Here is a 21701-nt window from a genome sequence, read left to right on the forward strand (position 1 = left end):
GACGAGGGAACGTTTCAGCCTCAAGATGAGGTGACCTCAAAGTGAAACGCCTGCAGTCCTTAACTCAGAGATCTTGAGGCTCCCTGGACCCTGTCACTTCAACAAGACTCTTTTCTCACCACAAAGCAAGGGCAGAAGGCTGATATAGGGGTTGAGAGAACAAAAGGAGTCAAAGATAATCTGACATTTCTACTTTGGCTTCTAAGAGATGTTGGCTTGCACTCAGATCCAAGGGGCTGAAAGGCAGATGGTAGGTTAGTTTCCTAACATTTGCTTTGCTGGGCATGCTGGAACTACCCCCGTGATCCTTCCATCCTCAGGCCCTCAACAAAAGACTGCACCCCCAACTCTATTCCTTATCTAGCTCCCACACTTTGCTTTTAGAATCAGACTTTGACCAATTTCTGGCCTTCACCATGGGCCTGATCAATTCATTGTATGTTTTCCCCAGGGCCCTGGATTAAAAGCTCTCCCTTATGTCAGTCATAAGGCCCATACCTATGTTCCTTGCTGACACTAAAGAGTAATTCTACCCCCACAAGGTAGGTGACATTGTGACCACAGATTACCAAGGTTGGAGTAACTAACAGGTAATTGTGTCCCATTAGGACTCGGGGAAGGTAAGATAAAAATCTTGGGAAAGTGGCAGGTGACTGCTAACATGTCTGAGTGACGTTCCCAGAGAGTGTTTATGTGAGAGGAGAGGGGAATAAGACTGAAACCCGAGAAACGCTGCAGTGGACGAAAAGGATCAGGACGAGTCCTTTAGAAAGACAAGTGGGAGAGATGGCAATTGAAGAAGTGGAGGACCAAAAAGGGCAAGGCACAGAGGTGGGCAGTCCGGTGAGTCAAAGCTTTGGAGAAACAAATCAGAATAAGAAGAGAAGGGTCTTAGTGGCTCTGACAATAAAGACGTCACCACGACAATAAAGAAACTGTTCAAGAAGAGGTCCTGGGCAGACAAGGTAGTGTGGGGTCCTGGGCAGACAAGGTAGTGTAATCTGCTCTTGAAAGATACTGTTTTCTTTAAGCAGACAGATTTAAGCCAACTCAGAGAAACAAGAACTAACACTCTTTCCTGGCTTCACCTGTGTGTTTAGTAATGCTTTAACACTGCAGCCTACATAGCAATAAGCCTATAGAATTATTACATAAAGCAGAAGCATTCTGGTCAAAGTATGGGAAGTTTGTAAGCCTGGCTTATTCTCACAATCACATCAAGTTCTACAATTCTCGGTCGGCTTGATTTCCTTCAGTGTTTCTTCAGACTTTTCTAACAGCCTAGTACCTTCGTGTGGCATTTACCCTGCTAAGACGGATGTTGACATAGACAGTAGCAATCCTGGAGGCATTTATTGGATGATTTCAGCACTTACCAGTTGCTATGGTTATGTGTGAGATCAGATATCTGTGTTTTTTTTTTTTCTCCTGGGGCAAATGCAGAGCCCATGGTCCTTCTTACTTCTACGGGAGTTCTTAATACACTCATGGACAAGTCTGGGTGAAGTTACCTCTGGCTTCTCTGATCTGAAGGATTTGTTTTCAAGTGGCTACTTATTTCAGTGTGGGAATTATAGCCATCGTTGCTACTGTCTTTTGTGCTAAAGTCTCCAAAGGACATTTGCTTGTGCGTTCTGGAATGTGTGATTATTGGGGGTGGAAGGGACACTTACCATCCAGCCAGAAGGGCAAGAGCACTCTCCAGTTACGTGATGGCACACACCTCCATTTTGGCAGGGACATCTCTGCTCACACTGTAGCCCATGTTTGCCAGGGGGACAAAGATCTTCACAACTGAGGGATTTAAGTGAAACACAAGACCCTGCTATTTATCCAAGCACATGATCCTCAGATTCACAGACACATCATCCAGAACCCTAAAATATACAGCCTGTCCTCATTTGATAATTATTAACATAATCTGCATTCAGAACACTAATCACATTAGCTGGAAGCATCTAGATGCACCATTAGATCCTTCTTTGGGTCCTTCTTTAAGTTTGAGGTCTCTCTCTCTCTCTCTCTCTCTCTCTCTCTCTCTCTCTCTCTCCTCTCATCTGTCTTTCATGTATGTGAATCTGTGCGTGTGCTCTCTCATTCTCTATGCGTGTCCCTGTGTGTGTCTGTGTGTGTGTCTGTGTGTGTGTGTGCACGTCTGCACAGGTGTTTTTGCCCATACGCATGTATGGGGGTCACAGGAGGATGCAGTGTATACTCTCTAGTCTCCAGTTATTCCCTTAGACAGGGTCTCTCAATGAACTTGGAGCTCACTGACTATGGGCTCAACTGGTGTCCAGCAAGTCTCAGGATCCCCTGTCTCTTCCCTCCCTTGATTCCCAGCACCAGGGTTACAGGCCCTGAAGACCGCACCTGGCTCTTTTATGCAGGTGGTAGGGATTTGAACTCAGATCCTTAGGCTTGCACAGCATGAACTCCCAGCAAGCAATCCACCTGGCTCTGCATAGGGGGAAAATCTCTCCCATTCGAGAGCTGCAGAAAGAAAAGTGACCACACCCTGGTGACAGAAGCTGTCCCTAGCTGTCTTCCTAAGCTCTTGCGCTGGAGTGAAACCTGCTTTTCTTTGGAAGTTTGTCCTAACATGAAAGCAGATCTAGATGCTCACGCATTCCCTCCGTGTGTTAAGTCACAATCAGGCTGCAGCATCCTGTCTCCTGAACGCCAAGCCCCACTCCTTCAACTTCGCCCTTCCCCACTTCGCCCTGCCATCCTTCGACCTTCCCCACTAAAGCATCCTATTTTTTTTTAATTTTTTATTTATTTATTAAAGATTTCTGACTCTTCCCCACCACCGTCTCCCATTTCCCCCTCCCCCAATCAAGTCCCCCTCCCTCATTAGCCCAAAGAGCAATCAGGGTTCCCTGCCCTGTGGGAAGTCCAAGGACCACCCACCTCCATCCAGGTCTAGTAAGGTGAGCATCCAAACTGCCTAGGCTCCCACAAAGCCAGTTCAAAGCACCCGTATTTTTGCTCTGAAGAAATGCCTCCAAGTTTCCCACAGCCCCATTTGATGCTGGCCTTGATGAAAACCCATAAAAGTGATATAAACAATTAAGCAGCTTGAAACAACCATCTATTCTGAAAACTAGAGCTTTCTAGGCCAGTGCGGTTTTTTCCTTAGCTCTGCAGACATTAGCACTGTCAAGAGGACATATTTACCTAATCAGCTACATTTCCCCAACTATTAGTTCTGTGATTTACGAGCATAATTTTCCCAGTAAGAGGACAATATTTCTCTCCCCCTCCCGCCTTCCCTCCCTCTCTCCTCCCCCCCTCTCCAAATTCTGCCTTTTATTCTGTTAACAGAAACAAACCAAAGACTGCCCTTCCCAAAATAAATACATAGATATTGAGGACTTATTTCAATGTTCTCCAAAAAAAAATTCAACTCTTTGTGTGCAGTGCATCCTAATAGCTGAGCTATGTGTGCTTTTATTTCGTAAAGAAACAGATGCGACCATGAGCACTGAGTGACTCAGGATTGCTCACGTCATTTCCTGTCATTGGATGCAAGCATTTTGGTCTTGCTCATAGGCTCTCGATCCACCAGGACATAACCAATTAATTGCCACAAGAGCAGAACCGCCCGGACCATTATCAACTATTCCTAGACGGTGAATGGAATTGTGGGAAATCTGTAACAGAAATCTACACCTGCTGTGACAACCCCCAAATATACTCATTCACCCACCATCCAGTGAACCTGGATGTTATATATTGGCTTATAACATATATGCCCTTATATGTTATGTTGGCTGAGCTCCAGCATTGGAAAGTCAAGCAGTAGCAGGCCCTAGTGGCCCTCACAGTGGTACCTGGACCCTAGACCCGGCAGAGCTATTAAGGGCGCAATAGAAGTCGAGGCACACAGTATCTGTGGTGCTGCTCCACGGCTCATCAACTTACAAGGCCCCAGTGTATCCCGGTGAACAGCGGCATTCCCCGGTGATGTGGTCGCAGGTCGCTCCGTTCTGGCACTGGCATCTCTGGTGACAGTCATTCCCGTAGGTACCCTGTTCACAGCGGTCCTCGCAGCGCCACCCGCGGTAGCCTGCAGCGCAGTGGCAGGCCCCGGTGATGGGGTTGCACAAAGCTCTGTTTTTGCACTGGCACCGGCTACTGCAGTGAGGCCCCCAGTGATCACCGTCGCAAGCTAAGGAGGAGAAAGAGAGGAGGGCATCAGAGTGTGAGGGCGGGTCTGGGCACTTCTTCACTCTGGTGTTCCGTGAGAAAGGTAAGCCTTCATCATGATATCACCATTGGTTTTTGTTTGTTTGTTATGTTTCTTTTAGATAATATTTCTTCAATCCCAGGGTGGTCTCAAACTAGGTACGTAGTAAAGGATGTACTTGAACTCCTGACTCTACGTCCTGAGTGCTGAGATTTCAGGTGTGAGCCACCACAACCAGACTGATGCCATGCTGGGGACTGAATTAAGCTTCCCAAATGCTAAGCAACCGCTCTGCCAACGCCAACTACACTACATCTTTGGATTGCCATTCTTACACTGAGCATACAGGCTGCAGCATCAACAGCTGCATGGCACAAGCTGCTGCTCAGGGTCCCTGGTACCCACCAGGCACCATTTGTGGCATCACCCCACTGCTAAGCATCACCATATTATTTCCCAGCTCCGGGCTTTGCTCTTCCTGTTCCCTAAGCCCAGAATATAGACTTTGATGTGGTCATGATAATGAATGGGCTAGTGAAAGTTGTGAAGGCAGGAACAGGGAGCAGAGGCTGGGAGGGAATCTGGAAATGAGCAGTTTGTACAGAGGTATCATGCCTGCTAAAACTTGGACAACATCCTTTGTATGAGGAACTGGAGTTGAAGGATTTTAGGCAAGGAAAGATGGAGCCACCCTTGGTGTGAGAAAAAGGTGGTAAGGGGCTGACAAGGAACAGCAAAGGGACAGAGCGTGAACAGCAGCGACTGCTCAGACAGGTGGGAGGCACTGAAACCCAGCCAGTGACAATTAAAGGAATGGGGTGCGGGGTGGGGGTGGATCAGAAGCTGGGGTGTGAAAGATCTGACTGGCCCTTTGGCTGCCTGGATTTGCAAAACACGGGTCAAAATGTATGTCAGTGGGTAAGCCCAAGGACCTCCCAAAGAAAAATAGAAATTGAAAGATGTATTCCAAGTGCGACTCTGAATAAGAAGAACGGCTGTTAGGGGTCAGAGGTCAGTGAGGGAGGGGTATCAGTGGAAGGAAACAACCCCAACCGCAGCCATCCTAAAACCTATGGCAGATACAAACGCACCTTGCGTGGTACACATCCGTGTTCATTTGTTTATTAGATACCACAGCCATTACCAGGAGTGCACACTCCATCGAGAACTCTTAGGGCCAATTGCCTTTATGTATAAAAACCATACATGTAAATATGTTTTTATATATAATACCCGAAATAATACTGTGAAGAAAGCAATATTCTAAGCATATGGCAAGTGACTCACCCGAAGTGTAGGCTCCATCTTCTGACAGCATAATCTACTATGGATTTCATAATATCAAAAGGTTTAAACGGATAATGCCATTTTTAATCAGCACGGCTTTGGTCTCATTAGTATTTTAATAAACACTCTTTAACAGAATTAAAAACAATGAGCAAGAATTATTGAACTTAAAGCAGATGAGGGAAGCAATTACCTACGAGCTCACAATCTTCCTTCACGAAATAAGATTAGGTGGTAACTCTAAAATGAGATCCAGACCTAATTATTATTCATATCAGTCCTTTCTTCTGCTGCCTGCAGTGTAGGACCCTGGATTTTAAAAATCGCAGCGTTCAGTCTTAAAAGAAAACCATACCATCCTAAAACTGTACACACACGCCTTACCCTCTTAGTTATCTTGGGCGGAGACAAGAGTATCTGGTTTTTAAAGGCATCCAAAGTAAAGCCCGTAGTTCTGTGTAACTCGTTCCCTATCTCATCCATCATCACTAGTGAGAGAAGTCATCATTCTACCCAAGACGAATCCACATCCCTTTTTCTAATCCATTTCCTCTGCCTTAATCCCAGGACAATCAGATCCCTGTCCTGTTAGAAATTATCTTATTCCTGACTCATGAAGGTACCCTTGACCCTGTTCTGGGTTTCTGTGGAGTAGTGCACACATGTGGTTATTCTCTATTGTGCAACCTTAGTTTCTGAGACAGGATCTCCCGGAGATTGACTAGACTGACTGGCCAGTGAGCCCCCAGATCCCTTCTCTCTATGACCTCAGCTTTAGGAATACGGCATTTGCTGCCATATCTGACTTCTAACATGGGGATCTAAATTCGGGTCCTCACACTAACACAGCAAACACTTTCCTGACTGAGACATCTCTCCTGCTGTTGACCTGGGTATTCAGAGAACTACAAGCTGTAGTTCAGATACTCATAGCAATTCTGTAGAACTTTGTATTTTGTTTTTTCTTTGTTAAACCCTCTTCAAAGTTTCCATAACTGGGCCAAATACCTGCCCCCTCCCATGTTCAAAGGGATGGAAGCTTGCAGACACAAAAGGCAATTTTAGCTTATAATATTCTCTTGATAAAGATACCAAGGTTATATTTTAAAACACCTTTAAAGCCTGTGATAAATTATTGTAGGGCCTTTTCCCCCACTGGGACGCTGTGATAAAACTGGGGATAAGTACATGCACATCACAGAATGTATTTTATAAATGCACAATGGTGGCAAAATGACAAAGAGGTGCTGAGGAAACAGGACCCATCTCTCCTCTCCATGAGCCTCCCCACATCCCATTCAACATTTTCCCATAAAACCAGGCAGAAAGAAACCAACCCTTATTTCTTAGCATTTGACCAAAAATAGAAAGGAGGGAAGAAAAAGGAAGGAAAACCTTAAGACTTCCCTTGTGATAGAAATGAATTTATAATAGAAATTGATAATATTACCATGGGGGGGGGGCAGGAGTTGCAGGCTTTCAAAGAAACATTATCATGCCAACATGGTTAATTTCCTGGCTCTGTCTAAGCACTGTGGCATGCTTTGAAGTGACAGTCTCCCTGCTTTGGGCTGTATTTTCCTACAACGTCACTGATACAAAGACCCCGCAGTGTGGGCACTGGGTGAACATGTGCTGTGGAAGAGGGCAAAGTCTACCTACACCCAGAAGTCTGAAGGCAACTGGGGGGAGAACGAAGAGAGCACAGAAGCCCTAGCCTACACACGATTGGGATTCCCTTGAAATGTAGTTACCCTCTGCCAGCACGTCTACTCTTACGTGTGTCCTAGGGAGTTATGCAGCTCACAGCCTAAAAGGCAGCTTCTTCTCCGATCCCTATCACATCTAGAAGAAGCTGGCATTGTCTTGACCAGAAGCAGAGATGTTCCTTTACACAGATGGATGCAGAATTTGACCAGTTATCTTCAGTTCAAGCACCGTGTTTGATCACACAGTTTAGGGAAGCTCTGAACAAAAACAAGCTTGTGTGTTCACGGGCTCTACAGTCCTGAGATGGATTAGCTTAGAGACCCTGAAAAGTAAGCATCACTCTTGCTGCTGTTTCATAGATGATGGAGTTGAGAGCCGGGTGACTTGTTCGAGGTTACAGGCTGTGAGGCATCCAGCACACAGCACTCACCTCCAGAACCTGTGCTCCAAGTCATAACGTTTTACTCTTCCCACATTATAATGATGTTTATCTCAGTATTCTCGATAATAAAAAAAATTAGAAATAATCTAATTATCCAGGAACAGGAGACTAGTGAAGAAAAAATAACCCAGCTATAATTATACTTCAGAACACTGTGCACAATTAAAAATTATATAGAGAATAGCTAACGAACTAGAATCTTGGCAATATCATAATTATAAAAAGTAGATTAAAAACAATATAAATCATGTGATCCAATTTTAGCAGCGAACTAGATGAAACTGCCATTAATTTGAGTTTAAAATGTAAAATATCAGTGGGAGCATTTGGCTGGATGCAATATCTGGGAGAGCAAGGAGAGCCAGAGAACCTAGTGGTCCCCACGGTAACATGTCACCAGGGGGCACGCGTGGGGCCTTAGCTGATGCATGGTTTTTCCTGTATTCTGATGTTGCTGGCTTCCTCACATTTTCTAATACACATCTTCTAGGCACTAAGAGAAAAAGCAAGCAACAATCCACCATGTTTTAGGGGGTATTTTATCTGTTGCACACTTTACCATCCTGGTAAGCTTAGTGCCCTTCCTGCATTTCACACACCAAGGATTAGTGCACTCCAATAAAAAGTCTGAAAGCACCATAATATTAAGATGTGACATCAATTTCAAACCCTGCCTGGGATTTCTGTACACTGTCTACAAGCACCTTTCATGGGGCCAATCTGCCTGTGGCGTTAAAATGGTGTTTTTTTTTTCATGTTCAAATATATTTTTTTTATTTACTAACGATTTCTGTCTCTTCCCCACCGCCGCCTCCCCTTTCCCTCCCCCTCCCCCAATCAAGTCCCCCTCCCTCGTCAGCCCAAAGAGCAATCAGGGTTCCCTGCCCTGTGGGAAGTCCAAGGACCACCCACCTCCATCCAGGTCTAGTAAGGTGAGCATCCAAACTGCCTAGGCTCCCACAAAGCCAGTACGTGCAGTAGGATCAAAAACCCATTGCCATTGTTCTTGAGGTCTCAGTAGTCCTTATTGTCCACTATGTTCAGCGAGACCGGTTTTAACCCAGACTTTTTCAGACCCAGGCCAGCTGGCCTTGGTGAGTTCCCAATAGAACATCCCTATTGTCTCAGTGTGTGGGTGCACCCCTCGCCGTCCTGAGTTCCTTGCTCGTGTTCTCTCTCCTTCTGCTCCTGATTTGGACCTTGAGATTTCAGTCCGGTGCTCCAATGTGGGTCTCTGTCTCTGTCTCCTTTCATCCCCTGATGAAGGTTAATATTCAGGAGGATGCCTATATGTTTTTCTTTGGGTTCTCCTTCTTATTTAGCTTCTCTAAGAACCCGAATTATAGGCTCAATACCCTTTATTTATGGCTAGAAACCAAATATGAGTGAGTACATCCCATGTTCCTCTTTTTGGGTCTGGCTTACCTCTGGATAGTGTTTAAAATGGTGTTTTTTAGGTGCCTAGAATACCCTACAATTATGTTTTATCTAATATGATCCATTGCAGTAGGGTAGATCGCTGATAGCTACTAAGTAAGAAATTCTTTGGGGCTAATCAACTTAGTGTTTAGGAGAGCTGAGGCTAGGCAATGGCCGAAACAGTGAGAATGTAGAACGTTTCTCAAAGGGAATAAAATGCAGGGGATCGTCAATTTAAGGATCCCCTGTAAGGTGACAATCATATCACACAGTAAGAAATTGGAAACTCACTGTAAAAGAACATTGACATGTGTCCACAGAAATAAAGAGCCCACTGTTCTCAGAGAGGAATGAAGTCAACTATGGCAGATGATACTGGGGGCACAAAATAAGAGCAAAGCACAATTATATGTGCATGAAAATGTCAGGGGGAAAGTCATTCTTCTGGATACTAACTAACGAATACTAGCTAGTATTTGTAAGACAAAGAAAAATTTAAAAACTAAAAGAAAACATTTTGGTGTTTATCTTTAGAAGCACACAAACCTGAAAACTAGGTCTGCGTGGCAGCTAACGTATAAGCCACCCTCAAAGACTAGATAGGAAATGAATGAACATGATTGTGGATGTAAAGAGCTACAACTTCCAAGTTGAGCCACCCATTAAACCATCAAAATCTTCGAGGTGCATTATTCTCCCCTAAGCTATCTCGAACTGTCAGCCCAGCTTTCAGGCACAGGGGATAGAGATCGTGTTGGAGAGAGGAGGGGCATTTCTAAGTTCTTCCCAGGTGCCAGGCATTATGAGGGGCACAATGGAGACAATTTATTTAAACCTTATGGTAACTCAATTAGATAGGCAGAATTATCCCATTTCTGCAACATGGACTCAGACAGAAATTTGCCCAAAGTCATTTAGCATTGAACTGCAAGCAAGGGCTCAACTCAAGCCAGTGCTTGGAATGCTGTTGTCTTCCATCACACCGACACACAAGCAGAGGGCACCTGCTGTGAAACCAGCATCTCAGGACAAAGGTCTCGCAGCTCCTTACCTGAGAAGGAATACTGGATTTTGCCTAGAATGACAGTTCTCCAACTTAAAGCCTACAGCAGCAGGTTCATCAGACTGGAAATTATAGAAACGACCCACCACGCACACAGCCTCTCATGTATTAAAAATGAGGCCGACTTTAGAAAAGTCTTTGAGCAAACGGAGATGCTGTTCAGCATCTCTTGTCTTCATGTAGATAAAAAAAAAATCAATGAAAGAATACAATTAGGGGGCAAATGAAAATGCCAAACCGGGAGGCTCTCTGCAGGAGGAACAAGGACATTAATGCATTGTCTGATATCATGACTATTTCTCCTGGAGGCAGGGAGGACGAGATGAAATCATTTTGTCCTGAGGTGATATTTACCATCAAGTTTGTCTTGCTGCAGAAGTTTTTGATCACCAGTTGGCACATGGAGTGGTTATAACCATTTTATATTAATACGCCTGGGGCCCTAGCTGGACCACATCTACTTACAGCTACAGCACCTCGGCAAGTCTTCAGATTTTGTTACGTTTCCTTTTCTTTTCTCAGAATGGAGACGGCAGAACATATGATACAAAGGGCACTTTTACCCGTGACACCGCCCAGATTCGAGTAGCAGCTCTCTGATCCCACACATTGGAGTACCTGGCCCTGAGGATGTGAGTGCCCTAGGGAAGCATCCCTGCTGTCTATGAAGCTAGAATAGCATGCCCCTGCCCTGGTCTGATTTGTGCTGTGTGTTCAGGGTGTGCACACCCTACAGGTCAACTTGACTCTCACAATATAAATTCCAAACATAAGTTATCCAGCAACTCTAAAAAGAAAAGCAAGTACTGCCTTATAGGTTATTTATAAATGATAATTAAAAACTGGGTCTGCCACGCCACAAGAGAAAACTCATATCTAGTACCGTAAACCTAGAAAACTCACACCTAGTACCGTAAACCTGGTCCAGAGCTCATGCCTGGGGAGTTCAAAAGTCACAGGTGAGGGACCTACTAAGATTGTTTTTGCTAAATGATCATGATGCCAAACTGCCTTCTAAACACACATGTTTACATCCACAGGTTAATTCTGTCCTCCGCCTTCATCGGGGAAGCATCTAACTGAACTGAGTAGAGATTAATGCAGTCGCCCTTGACTGATGGGACATCTTTTCACCTCCCCAAAGGCACAGAGAACGTCACAGAAGGGGAGGTGGAAAAAATGCAAGGGCCAACGGAGGGGGAGATGAGAAGCAAGAAGACATTTTTTTTTGTGGCTGTGACATATTTGTTGCACCATGATGAACTCACCATAGATATGGTTACCTATAAACCATAGATATGGATACCTATGCATCTGTGAGGATCATAAACATATCCTCACAGAGGGACTATCGGCAACTAATGGTTGGGTGGGGAGTGCATTTTCTTCGGTGGCAAAGCCACTGATAAGTTTCTCATTCTCCAATGACAACACACACACACACGCCTACAAGCAATTCTAATTACACTAGGTGGGTCACATGCAACAAGAAGATATAAAAAGGGGGGACTTGCTGAGAAGAGGAGTTTCAACAGATCAGTGGGGGGTGACATGACTGAAACTCATTCTATGCGGGTATAAAACTGACAAAGATGAAAAATAAATACACACACATCAAAAAACAAAGCAAAACATGTATATTTAGACACTTCTTACTCGGTGATTGTATGTCCACCAGTCTAGATTCATACAGGGGTTTCATAAACATAAGAAGAGGAAGAGGCAAATTCCATTGTAATCTCCACCCCAGCACAGAGAAACAGGTTGGCATAAATAAAGTCTAGACAGTCTCATCAAATTGGCAGGTACCACACAATTCCACTGATCTGATTTAGCCTCCTTACCTATGACCCTGGTTCACCAACTAAGACTACCAAAGAGACTCTGAAACACATCCTGACCTATAAAGAGCCTTCTCTTGGGAAGTTGGTTCAGAATTATACTCTAGCAGAAGCATCCAGTTGTGTGTGCTTGTGTTACATCCAACAATTCCAAATAAACCGAACCAACCTGAATTTGTGTGTGTGAATATGCACATGTATGTGGAGGCCAGAGGATAACTGTGGGCGTTATCACAGGTGCCATGCACTTTTTTTTTTGAACCAAGGTTTCTCATTGACCTAGAACTTATTAAGTGTACCAAGTGAGCTCGCTGATTACTTAGTGAACTCAGGTCTAGCTGTCTCCTTATACCCAACACTGGGGTTCCAAGCATACCCTTCAAGCTTAGCTCCTTTTATGCAGATTCTAGGGACTGAACTCAATTCCTCTTGCTAGCTACGTAAACACTTTACTAACTGGCCTACCTCCTCAGCCCCAGGCCAGGATTATTTTTTAAATCTTATTTTAATGCCTCTGGGATCTAAGTGTAATTGTGGAATTTCATGGAGTCAACAGCCTTGGAGACATGTTTCTATGACACACTTGTGGTGTGTGTGTGTGTGTGTGTGTGTGTGTGTGTGTGTAATAACACATTGGCTCTTAGTGCTCCAGCTCATCATGCTGAAAGATGTCAGCTGGTGCTACACAACCAGCCACACCAGGATTACTGCTTGAAGTAAGGAGGCTCTGAGGACCCTTAACGCTGAAATGTCAAGTATCTATTAAGGCACAGATCAGCACCGTGACTTGAGCGGGTTTGCATGAGGATTGGCTGAGGACGCGTTTAAACATTAAAAAAAAAAGTGTGGCCAAGAGAGAAATTAACAGGGAAGAAAATTTACAAAACCCCTCTCCCCCACCCCCACATGCATCTTCTAATATAGAGGCAAAGTACAAATAAGCCACTTTCAAGGAACTCTCGCTATGGAGTATTTTTCAGAAGACACCAAAATAATTTCCCGCTGTCTCAAAGGATAGAAAAGCACAGTTCTTGCGGAAACACACACCCTTTCTTTTTAAGCCTCCTCCATCCCAGGCTTTCATCTTCCTGTGATTTCCTTCCTTGTGCTTCAGGCTAACAAGCTTGGTGCATCATCCCCTTTGCTGATGCAGAAGAAAAGAGCCTCATTCAAAACATCAAGCAGCTTTAAAAATAAAACAACTCTGTAAAGTGTCTCCATCCACGAAAAAGAACAATAAAAAATGCATTTTCCAGGTCCCCTGAAAGTGCTGAACCCTGTGCCCATCACATAGAAGAAGAAAAAAAAAAAACTCACACGGGCTGACAATACCAGCCATCAGCGTGGAAAGCCGCCCAGTGCCTCTCAGATTAATTTAGTCACTGACTGAGAAAGACTCTCCCTTCTTGTTAAAGGTTAGGCTGTGATTTTACAATTTCATTGTAGGATTATCTCATGCCGCAAACCAGAAAGAAAGGGTAAGAAATGCTTACACCTCAATATATCTAAACACAAATGTTAGTGTCCGTGTGAGAACATCTTGATGACTATATCCACAGTGCAGGAAAATCTCAAGGATATAAAGGGGGTATGTAAAGATTGGAGGGGATTACATGTATTCCTGATGTCAAGAGAATAATAACCAGGGAAGCTTTTACATAGAAACTTGCACTATAAAGTCATACCATATGTATATATAAATGTTTTTGCTTTTATTAAGAGGTTGTTAGACATCTTCTGTAGCTACCCAGTTCTTGTTATTGAGCCCATACTACTTACTCCTGACTAAGGCAAAAACCTATGGTTAAAATTTATTATATATTAGAAGAGGCAAGACCACAATGAGATTTATCACATAAGAATATGTATACTTGATAATAAAGAGCACAGGACTCTGAAGAGAAGGCCTGGTTCCATCCGCACCTCTGTTCATGGAATCCTTGGTCAAAGGGAGAGAGGAAGGGGAGAGAGGGCTACACTGAGGAGGTGGAGCTTAAGATGAGTTTGAAGGATTACATATGCAAGTCCCCCATTGTGTAGAGACCATCTTATTTTGGATATGAGGCTAAGCATCAGTAAGGGCCTTAAATGATCTGTCTGGAACCCTACAGTAAGAAAACTAGGCCCAGACCATCGATACTGACTGAAAGACTTGAAAGTTTTAATAAGGTTTCCTCAAGAAAATTTAGTTTCTGACAACTGGAGAAAGTGTTAGTACATTGAAATATAACTTTTTTTGATGTTGCCTTAGTTAGTTTGATGCATCAGTAATGAATGGTGAAACTATCCAGTTTTTACAAGACACTAAGCTAAAACTATCTGTTCCTCAGCCAAGAGCTATGTTCCTATAATATCTATTATATAATCCACTGAATCAGTCTCTGTAAGTGAGATAAATGTTCTCATTTTGTTATTTCCTACCTTCATTAGTTTTATATATCTTGTGTTCCTAATTTGTTCCAGGCAGAGTCACAAATGTTCAGGTTTTCTACAAATTAAAAGTGTTTTTCTATCAGAAAAAGAAAAAAAAAAGGTGACTTTTTAGAGTTTGCTTTCAGGCATTTTCTGAGTATTTATTTATTTATTTATTAAAGATTTCTGTCTCTTCCCCACCGCCGCCACCCCTTTCCCTCCCCCTCCCCCCCCCCAGTCCCCCTCCCCCCTCAGCCCAAAGAGCAATCAGGGTTCCCTGCCCTGTGTGAAGTCCAAGGACCACCCACCTCCATCCAGGTCTAGTAAAATGAGCATCCACGAAACTCAAAGGCAGGATTTTTTACTGACCACCCTCAGTGCATAACCTCACTCTCTGCTGCCAAGTATAAAAATCAATTAAGTGACATTGAGTTAATGTCATTAAAAATATGACTTGAATGCCTCAAGGGCATGGCTATCCTCTAGGAGAAGGCTACATAAATAAAATGCATCCTTTCAATATTAAAGAGCACAGGCATGGTCAAGCTTTCTAATTGGGTCAGAATAATTTAAAACAGAATAAAAATCAACCCAGGTGGGAATATGAAAAATTCATAATTTTGCCTGGAATTCAAACTCTATGACCTTGCATGTTTCAGAAGAGTAATAATTTACTCCTGGACCCTGGAGATGTAGGTATTTATAGAGACAATAGTCTGAAAAGATAACACAGGCACAAAAAGATCATCCAGGTTCAGGAAGCCATGAAGCGGATCTAGATTTGTATTTGTCATGGAGTAAAGTACATGGCAATTCTTTCTGAATATTTGGGTTCTTCTTCTACATTAGGGAGCAGAAGCAGGCTTTACCCCTCGAGTTAATATCAAGTAAATTATTCCCTTCAAAACCCTGGGGAAAGCTATGGGGTGATGATTCAACACCACCACAACTGTTTTGTGGCAATTTTATTTTGTTTATTTTTTTTCTGACAGTTCCCATTTGTGGCTGTATTCAGTTCTCTTTCAATCTTAGGAGCTTCTCAGTGGAGAGGCTTGGAATCCCTGGTAAAACCATTCGGAAAGCACCTCCCTACCTTCATTGTGTTTGACTTTAATTTCTTCCTCTTTGAGAAGTCGATTTCTCATTAGTGCCAAGCCAAAAGCTTGTAAGGGAAAATGACGAAACATGTTTAAGTTGTGAAAGGCTTTATCAAATCTTCAAGAGCCTACAAGGGGAAAATTACTTCAGCATGGAATGTGGAAACATACACACAGGTTCATAGCTAGCTGGAAAGGAGGGGTTTTCAAAGGAAGAGCATTTATTAAGCACTGCGTGACTTTGTATTATCAAGAATAAATAGGTTGATTGTGTCAGTAGATGTACCATACCACTGTGAAATGGTACTAAACCATTTTTAAAAATCATGAATAGTATATTAAATGAAATAAAGGCTGGAGCTGCAATCTAGTGCACTGCTTTCCATTCACAAAATGCTTTGTACTTTATCTATCCCACATAACATTAGATAGAACTCTCATTACAAACCTCATAGAAAACACAAAGCTACATTAAAATCTACTTATTTACTCAGTATCCCAATAAGAGAGATGAGTGATTAATGACTTCCATTTATTGACCACTTATTGTGCTATTATAATGTTTACTTTCTTTCTTAACTAACTTTCAGTCTAAGGATAACATTTATATCAATGCATTACTGACTGCAGGAATGCGTTAATATAGAGGAAAAGTAGTTATGTGGATAAAAATATAGTAAATGAGCTGCAGCATAGTAAATTATTCAGGTATGACTTGAGAAACAACAAAAACTAGAGAATGAGAAAGATTCTACCAGATATTAAAGTGGGAATCGGGAAAAGCTTTGCCAAGTGAAAGATTCTGTTGTAAAGAATAATGGGGATGGAAAATGAGAAGGCCCAGAAACCAAGCAGTTTATTATTAATACAAAACAGAGTATGTGTGGTTATAAAGAAAAAAAATACAGCTGGGAGAATGAGATTGGAAAGGAAGAGGTTGAGACTATCTAGACTGTCACATGCAATGGCACAGTTGCTTTTGAAAAAAAAAAAAAGTTGCTAACATAGTCCACACTGTGGATTGGATAACTCAATCCTTCAGGTAGAGGCAAAAAGTGCAGATGAATTCTCAATTAAGGATGTAAGTGGGATAATATGAGAGGCATGAGGCTCCTAAATGGTTGAGAAGCAGACGGAACACATCCAGGTAGTTCCTTCCGGGCCCAGGTCACTGAACCAGTTCTGCTTGTTCAGGATCAGACCCTAAAACTACTGTCTTGGCCACTATGCCCACCTCCCCTCCTCACTCTTTCAGTATAGCCCATATCAGAGAGAGGGAAGGGACGGGGAGGGGGACATCCTTTGCATGCTTTAGCTTAGCAGATCAGTGAGGCCTGCCTTACCCTTCCTACCTCCAAATCCTAACAACAGGGATGACTTCAAATACTAATTTACAGATATTATAAAATCTATATCACATTTTGATATTGCTTAAGGGATCACATTTCTGGTTAGCTCTGCTATTATATTGACCAAAGAAGAATAAAATTAACAAGGCATAGAACAAGGCAATGGAGGAAGAAAGAGTAAATAACAAACCTTACCATTACACCATTTAAAAAGGCAAGTTAATGTGAGTCCCTCAGCAGCTGGAGAGACTTGGGAGGAGACAGTCAACTGTGATGTTCTGAGGTCCTTGAACAAAACAGCAGAGGTGAAAGTTTAGAAGGAGCATGCCTGAAGAGAGGTCTAAGGCAGGAAATCCTGAATGAAGAGAACTCCGAAGACATCATGGTGTGCTGAGAAGTAAGTTATTCACTGGAGGTCTTTCCATGGTGAGTGACATGGAGAAAGCTTTTGTCAGAGTGGCACCAACATCTGGGTATGGATCTCAAAAGAAATCTGGTAAGAAAAGGCTTCTTAACCTTCCATTTGGAAACAGAAGAGAAACTAACCTCCTTAGAAAACTAGGAGCAAGGAGCCATCTTCTTAGAAAACTAAAACAAGAGGCCATTCTCCTTAGAAAACTACAACAAGGGCCTTCCTCCTTAGAAAACTACAACAAGGGACTGTCCTCCTTAGAAAACTACAGCAAGGGGCCTTCCTCCTTAGAAAACTACAACAAGGGGCCTTCCTCCTTAGAAAACTACAACAAGGGACTGTCCTCCTTAGAAAACTACAGCAAGGGGCCTTCCTCCTTAGAAAANAGTCCCCCCCCCTCGTCAGCCCAAAGAGCAATCAGGGTTCCCTGCCCTGTGGGAAGTCCAAGAACCACCCACCTCCATCCAGGTCTAGTAAGGTGAGCATCCACGAAACTGCCTAGGCTCCCACGAAACCAATAGGTACAGTAAGGATCAAAAACCCATTGCCATTGTTCTTGAGGTCTCAGTAGTCCTCATTGTCCACTATGTTCAGCGAGACCGGTTTTAACTATTTAAATAAGGATTATTTGACACAGTCACCAACAAGATACTGGTTCTAGCCAGGAAACCCACTGTGTTGTAAAACAATCAAGAACACATTATTTCGGGCAACTCACGATATATGTGTGAATACACATGGATCAACCTGAATCAGCACTGGCCTAGACAATAGCAGAAGGTAACCAGCGAACCCGCAGGACCATCCTGGCAACCATCATCACTTCACCTAAAGCAGAGCAGGCAGCTAATACATTACTGCAGTAGGGAAATGCTTCTAATAGGTTTAAACAAAGAAAATTACAAAGGTCTGTGATGAACCAATATTTCAGCTCCCTATCTGAATATGTTTTTTTTTTAAATGGACTAAGCTATTCCTTGCTATTTATTTGATAAGAGGAGAGTCTAAAAAGGTTAATGAAATTCTATTCACTGCTGTGTGCTTTAGAATAATTTGTAGTCTGAATGTCTTTGCCTAATTTCTTGCTGTTGATACTCCAATTGGATACAGATTAACAGTTAAATTCTATCACCTTATAGAATCTTCCCCATGAGGAAGAAATAGCAAAAAACTGAGGAGGAAGTAGATTAGTAGACATTCTTCATCCACATAAAGGCTGTCTTAGTCAATTTTCTTAGTCCTCGGCCCATCATTCACAAGTCACATCCCCACGTTAGAAATCCTTGGTGCTTATAGTACATCAGGGTGTAGACATCTCTGTCTGGAGAAGAAAACACTCCCATACATCTGGTATACCTCACCTAACTCTTACAGTTTTATTTCAGCTATCAGTATACAGGAGGAATCCCCTGCTGTCTCTGGGGACCACAGTCTACACTGCACGCGACCAACAGTGAATCCTGAAGCCACAGGAGTCTGCACCCACTAAGGCAGCAGAACGAATGGCTCCAGGTCATGCCCTATCACTGGCAGACCTTTGGCCACTTCTTTCTTAATTCCTGAAGATGCCTTGTCTGTTCATTCCTGAAAATGGCCATCAGTTCTTTCTCTAAGTAGAAAGCGACTTGAAAGACACAGAATGCCATCTCTAACTACCAGGTGTATCCATTCTTGCTTCTGGCACATTTATGCCTTTATTCCCTCCATCTACAAATATTTACTGAATGTTACAGTATGCCCAGAATGAAGCTAGATGACAGTGAGTTAAACAGACCAAAACCTGAACTTTCGTTTTTTTCTAAACCTGTATTTTTTTATGGGGCTTACAACCTAGAGGGAAAGATGAACCAGACAACAGCCAACAAGTAAACAAGACAAACATTCTCAGGGAGGACCATTTTTGTTAAAAGTCGAAAGGGAAATGTGATAGCAATAATAGACACCCTTTGAGTATGCAAACAGCAAATGCAAACGCAGAGAGGAAACCAGTATGTCCCGGAACTGGAAGGCAAGTGCTGAGCAGTATGAGACCTTAGACGGCATATATGGAGGATGAAAAGTTGGGGGATGGGGCAGATCATGCACGACTTAGTGGATCATGGAGTTTATTTGGATTACACTGAGAAACACAGAGCTTGGGGATGGTAGCAGCCTGCTCTGAAGCGTGTTTTCACAAGGTCACTGTGGCCTCAAGACAGAAAATTGATTCTTGATAGGCCTGAGGGAGAAGTGGGGAAGTCAGCAAGGACACTACTGCCATTACCCATGAAGAGAGGACGATGCCTTGGAAGGTGATGCCAGCAGTGGAAACAGGGAACAAATGTTAGATTTTGTACCTAAGCCAACAAGATTTGCTGGAAAGTGGATATTGGATAAAGTGGGTTTTTTTTAATTAATAAACCATGTGGTGCTGAGTTAAACAGCATGACAGCCCAGTCTTTTCTTGCAGCCATTGCATCTGAGCACAGCTAGCACAAGCAATATGAACATCTGTAATAGTCATATGTCCCATATAGGACAAACCAGATGTGCGTGCATCTTGTACAAATGACCTTTATCAGAGGTTGGAAATAATGTAAAACAAACAAAGCAATAAATTAAAAAACAAAAACAAAACAAAACCACCTCTCTAAGGCTTCTGTATCAGGAATGTCCTGGCAAGCCCTATTGACAGGAGGGTCCTATTAAAGAGAGGCATGGCCTACCGAGCAAGACGAGCCGTCAGAAGGGGCTGCTCCATCTGTTGATGGTCCTAAGACTAAGTGAGTACGAAAGTGATGACTATGGCAAAAACATCCCATGCATCCTTGACTTGCCCTTATGATGATGCCAGGCACAGCATCTGTGAAAGCAATGGCTGTTGCAAAAGCACAGCACGCATCCTTGACTTGCCCTTATGATGATGCTAGGCACAGTGCTGAGGCGGGGCATGTTTTCATTGTTTAATCCTCACGTGACTATGGAGTAGATAACCTTATTCTTAGCTTAAGCATTAAGGAAGCGACACCCAGAAACACAAGGAAAGGATAAGACCTGGGGTCAGGTCAGACTGGGAGAGTGGGGGCGGGGTAGCAGTCTCGGTTTAGGTAGTAGCTCCTTTAGAAAAACAAAATTAGCAGTTTCTGTGTGTGCTCATCACACAGATGATGGTCCATCAGTGAGTCGCCTTCAGTTGGTTCTGATGGACCATTCTCTTCCCACCTCTCATCAGTATCTGCACCCTCACTCCAGTGAATCCAATGATCTCATGCTCTGGCCGCTCCATCAAACTGATTGCTAAAGTGATTCTGACAGGGCTAAAAGGCATCTTAACTACTGGTTCTGGGGGCTGGGCTCCCAGGGCTCCCTCTCCTCAGACAACATCGATCGCACCATTGTGTCTGGGTAATAGATCTATACCACAGACTTTGCTAGGGAACATGTTCAGCTTTGTGTACCTTACAAATTGTGCCTGGTAACATCTTTCAGACAGTTTCCTCCATTCAAACACCCTGCAGGCAGCATCTTACTGCTCCCTGCTGCACAGCACGCCTCCCTAATTCACAAGGTCCCTGGTGTTCCTTGCGCTGCACCTGGAAATGCTGATGCCAGCCTTGCCTCCAAGACACGTTTTTACTGTCTGCGCATATCAGGAATGTCACTAGTGACCAAACAAAACCCCTTCGTGGGTTTTCGGGACCAAAATTAATTTCCAGTTCTCCCTCCGTTTGGTTTTAATCTTGAAATTAAGGAGCTTGAGGGACAAGCTTTTATATCTGTTTATTGGTTGCTGGCTCATCTGGGACTTCCACTTGTACCTTGTGGCCGAAGGAGAAATAAATGTCTCGACAGTTGTTTAAAAATTATAAAGAAAATCCTATAGGTTCAGAAAACAAAAGCGTGATTACTCCTCATAGTAAAGGTAAAGGGTTTGCAACGCAAAGAAAGAAAGACTCTGGGAAGTGCATAAGCATGCTACTGAGGGCTTGGAGAGAGAGGTGGGCAATGAAGGGCAGGATTCTCATCAAGGTCCTAAATTCAGTTCTCAGCACCCATGACAGGTGGCTCACAGGGAGCCAGGGCCCTCTATAGTCACAGGTGCACACACACACACACACACACACCAGAGCTGGGATGCCGTCCCAGTCCTAGCTGCCATCTGGAGTCATCATTTCCCCAACTACTTGATTTCCTTTCTCACCTGAGTCCACAGCCTCAGAGCCCCCGAGAAAGTCAACAAAGCCTTCTCTTGAATGTACAGTTACTTCTTCATTTCTCTGCTCCTTCTCTATGGCTTCTCGGAGAAGTTTCTAGAAGTAGTAGTTTCTAGTAGTCTGTGTTCGATCAGCCTTTCATGTCTGCTCTCTGTTCCTGGCACAACTTTTAACCCTGCCTGCCCTTGTCCTTCCAGAACCCTGCCGACCTTACCCAGCCCCAATATCTTCCCTTGGTCTATTATTTCAGCTTTTCTCTGACGTCTGTGAGATCAGTAAACCACGCG

The 21701-nt window shown here is 43.4% G+C and overlaps 1 protein-coding gene across 1 annotated transcript in view; it reads right to left on the reverse strand.

Moving 5' to 3' along the window:
- The window catches only part of Megf10 (multiple EGF like domains 10), a 155685-nt gene that overhangs the window by 52605 nt on the left and 81379 nt on the right, over positions 1 to 21701 (reverse strand). Inside the window, exons 6-7 of the mRNA XM_050120904.1 lie at positions 3925 to 4171; positions 1674 to 1794 (exon numbers count right to left, since the gene is read on the reverse strand). Of these exons, the coding sequence (XP_049976861.1) occupies positions 1674 to 1794; positions 3925 to 4171 (368 nt within the window). The remainder of the gene's footprint in view (positions 1 to 1673; positions 1795 to 3924; positions 4172 to 21701) is intronic.

The sequence above is a fragment of the Alexandromys fortis genome, unplaced genomic scaffold (genome assembly GCF_014885135.2).
Source record: "Alexandromys fortis isolate MF-2015 unplaced genomic scaffold, M_Fortis_MF-2015_v1.1 scaffold_181, whole genome shotgun sequence".
Lineage (NCBI taxonomy): Eukaryota > Metazoa > Chordata > Mammalia > Rodentia > Cricetidae > Alexandromys > Alexandromys fortis.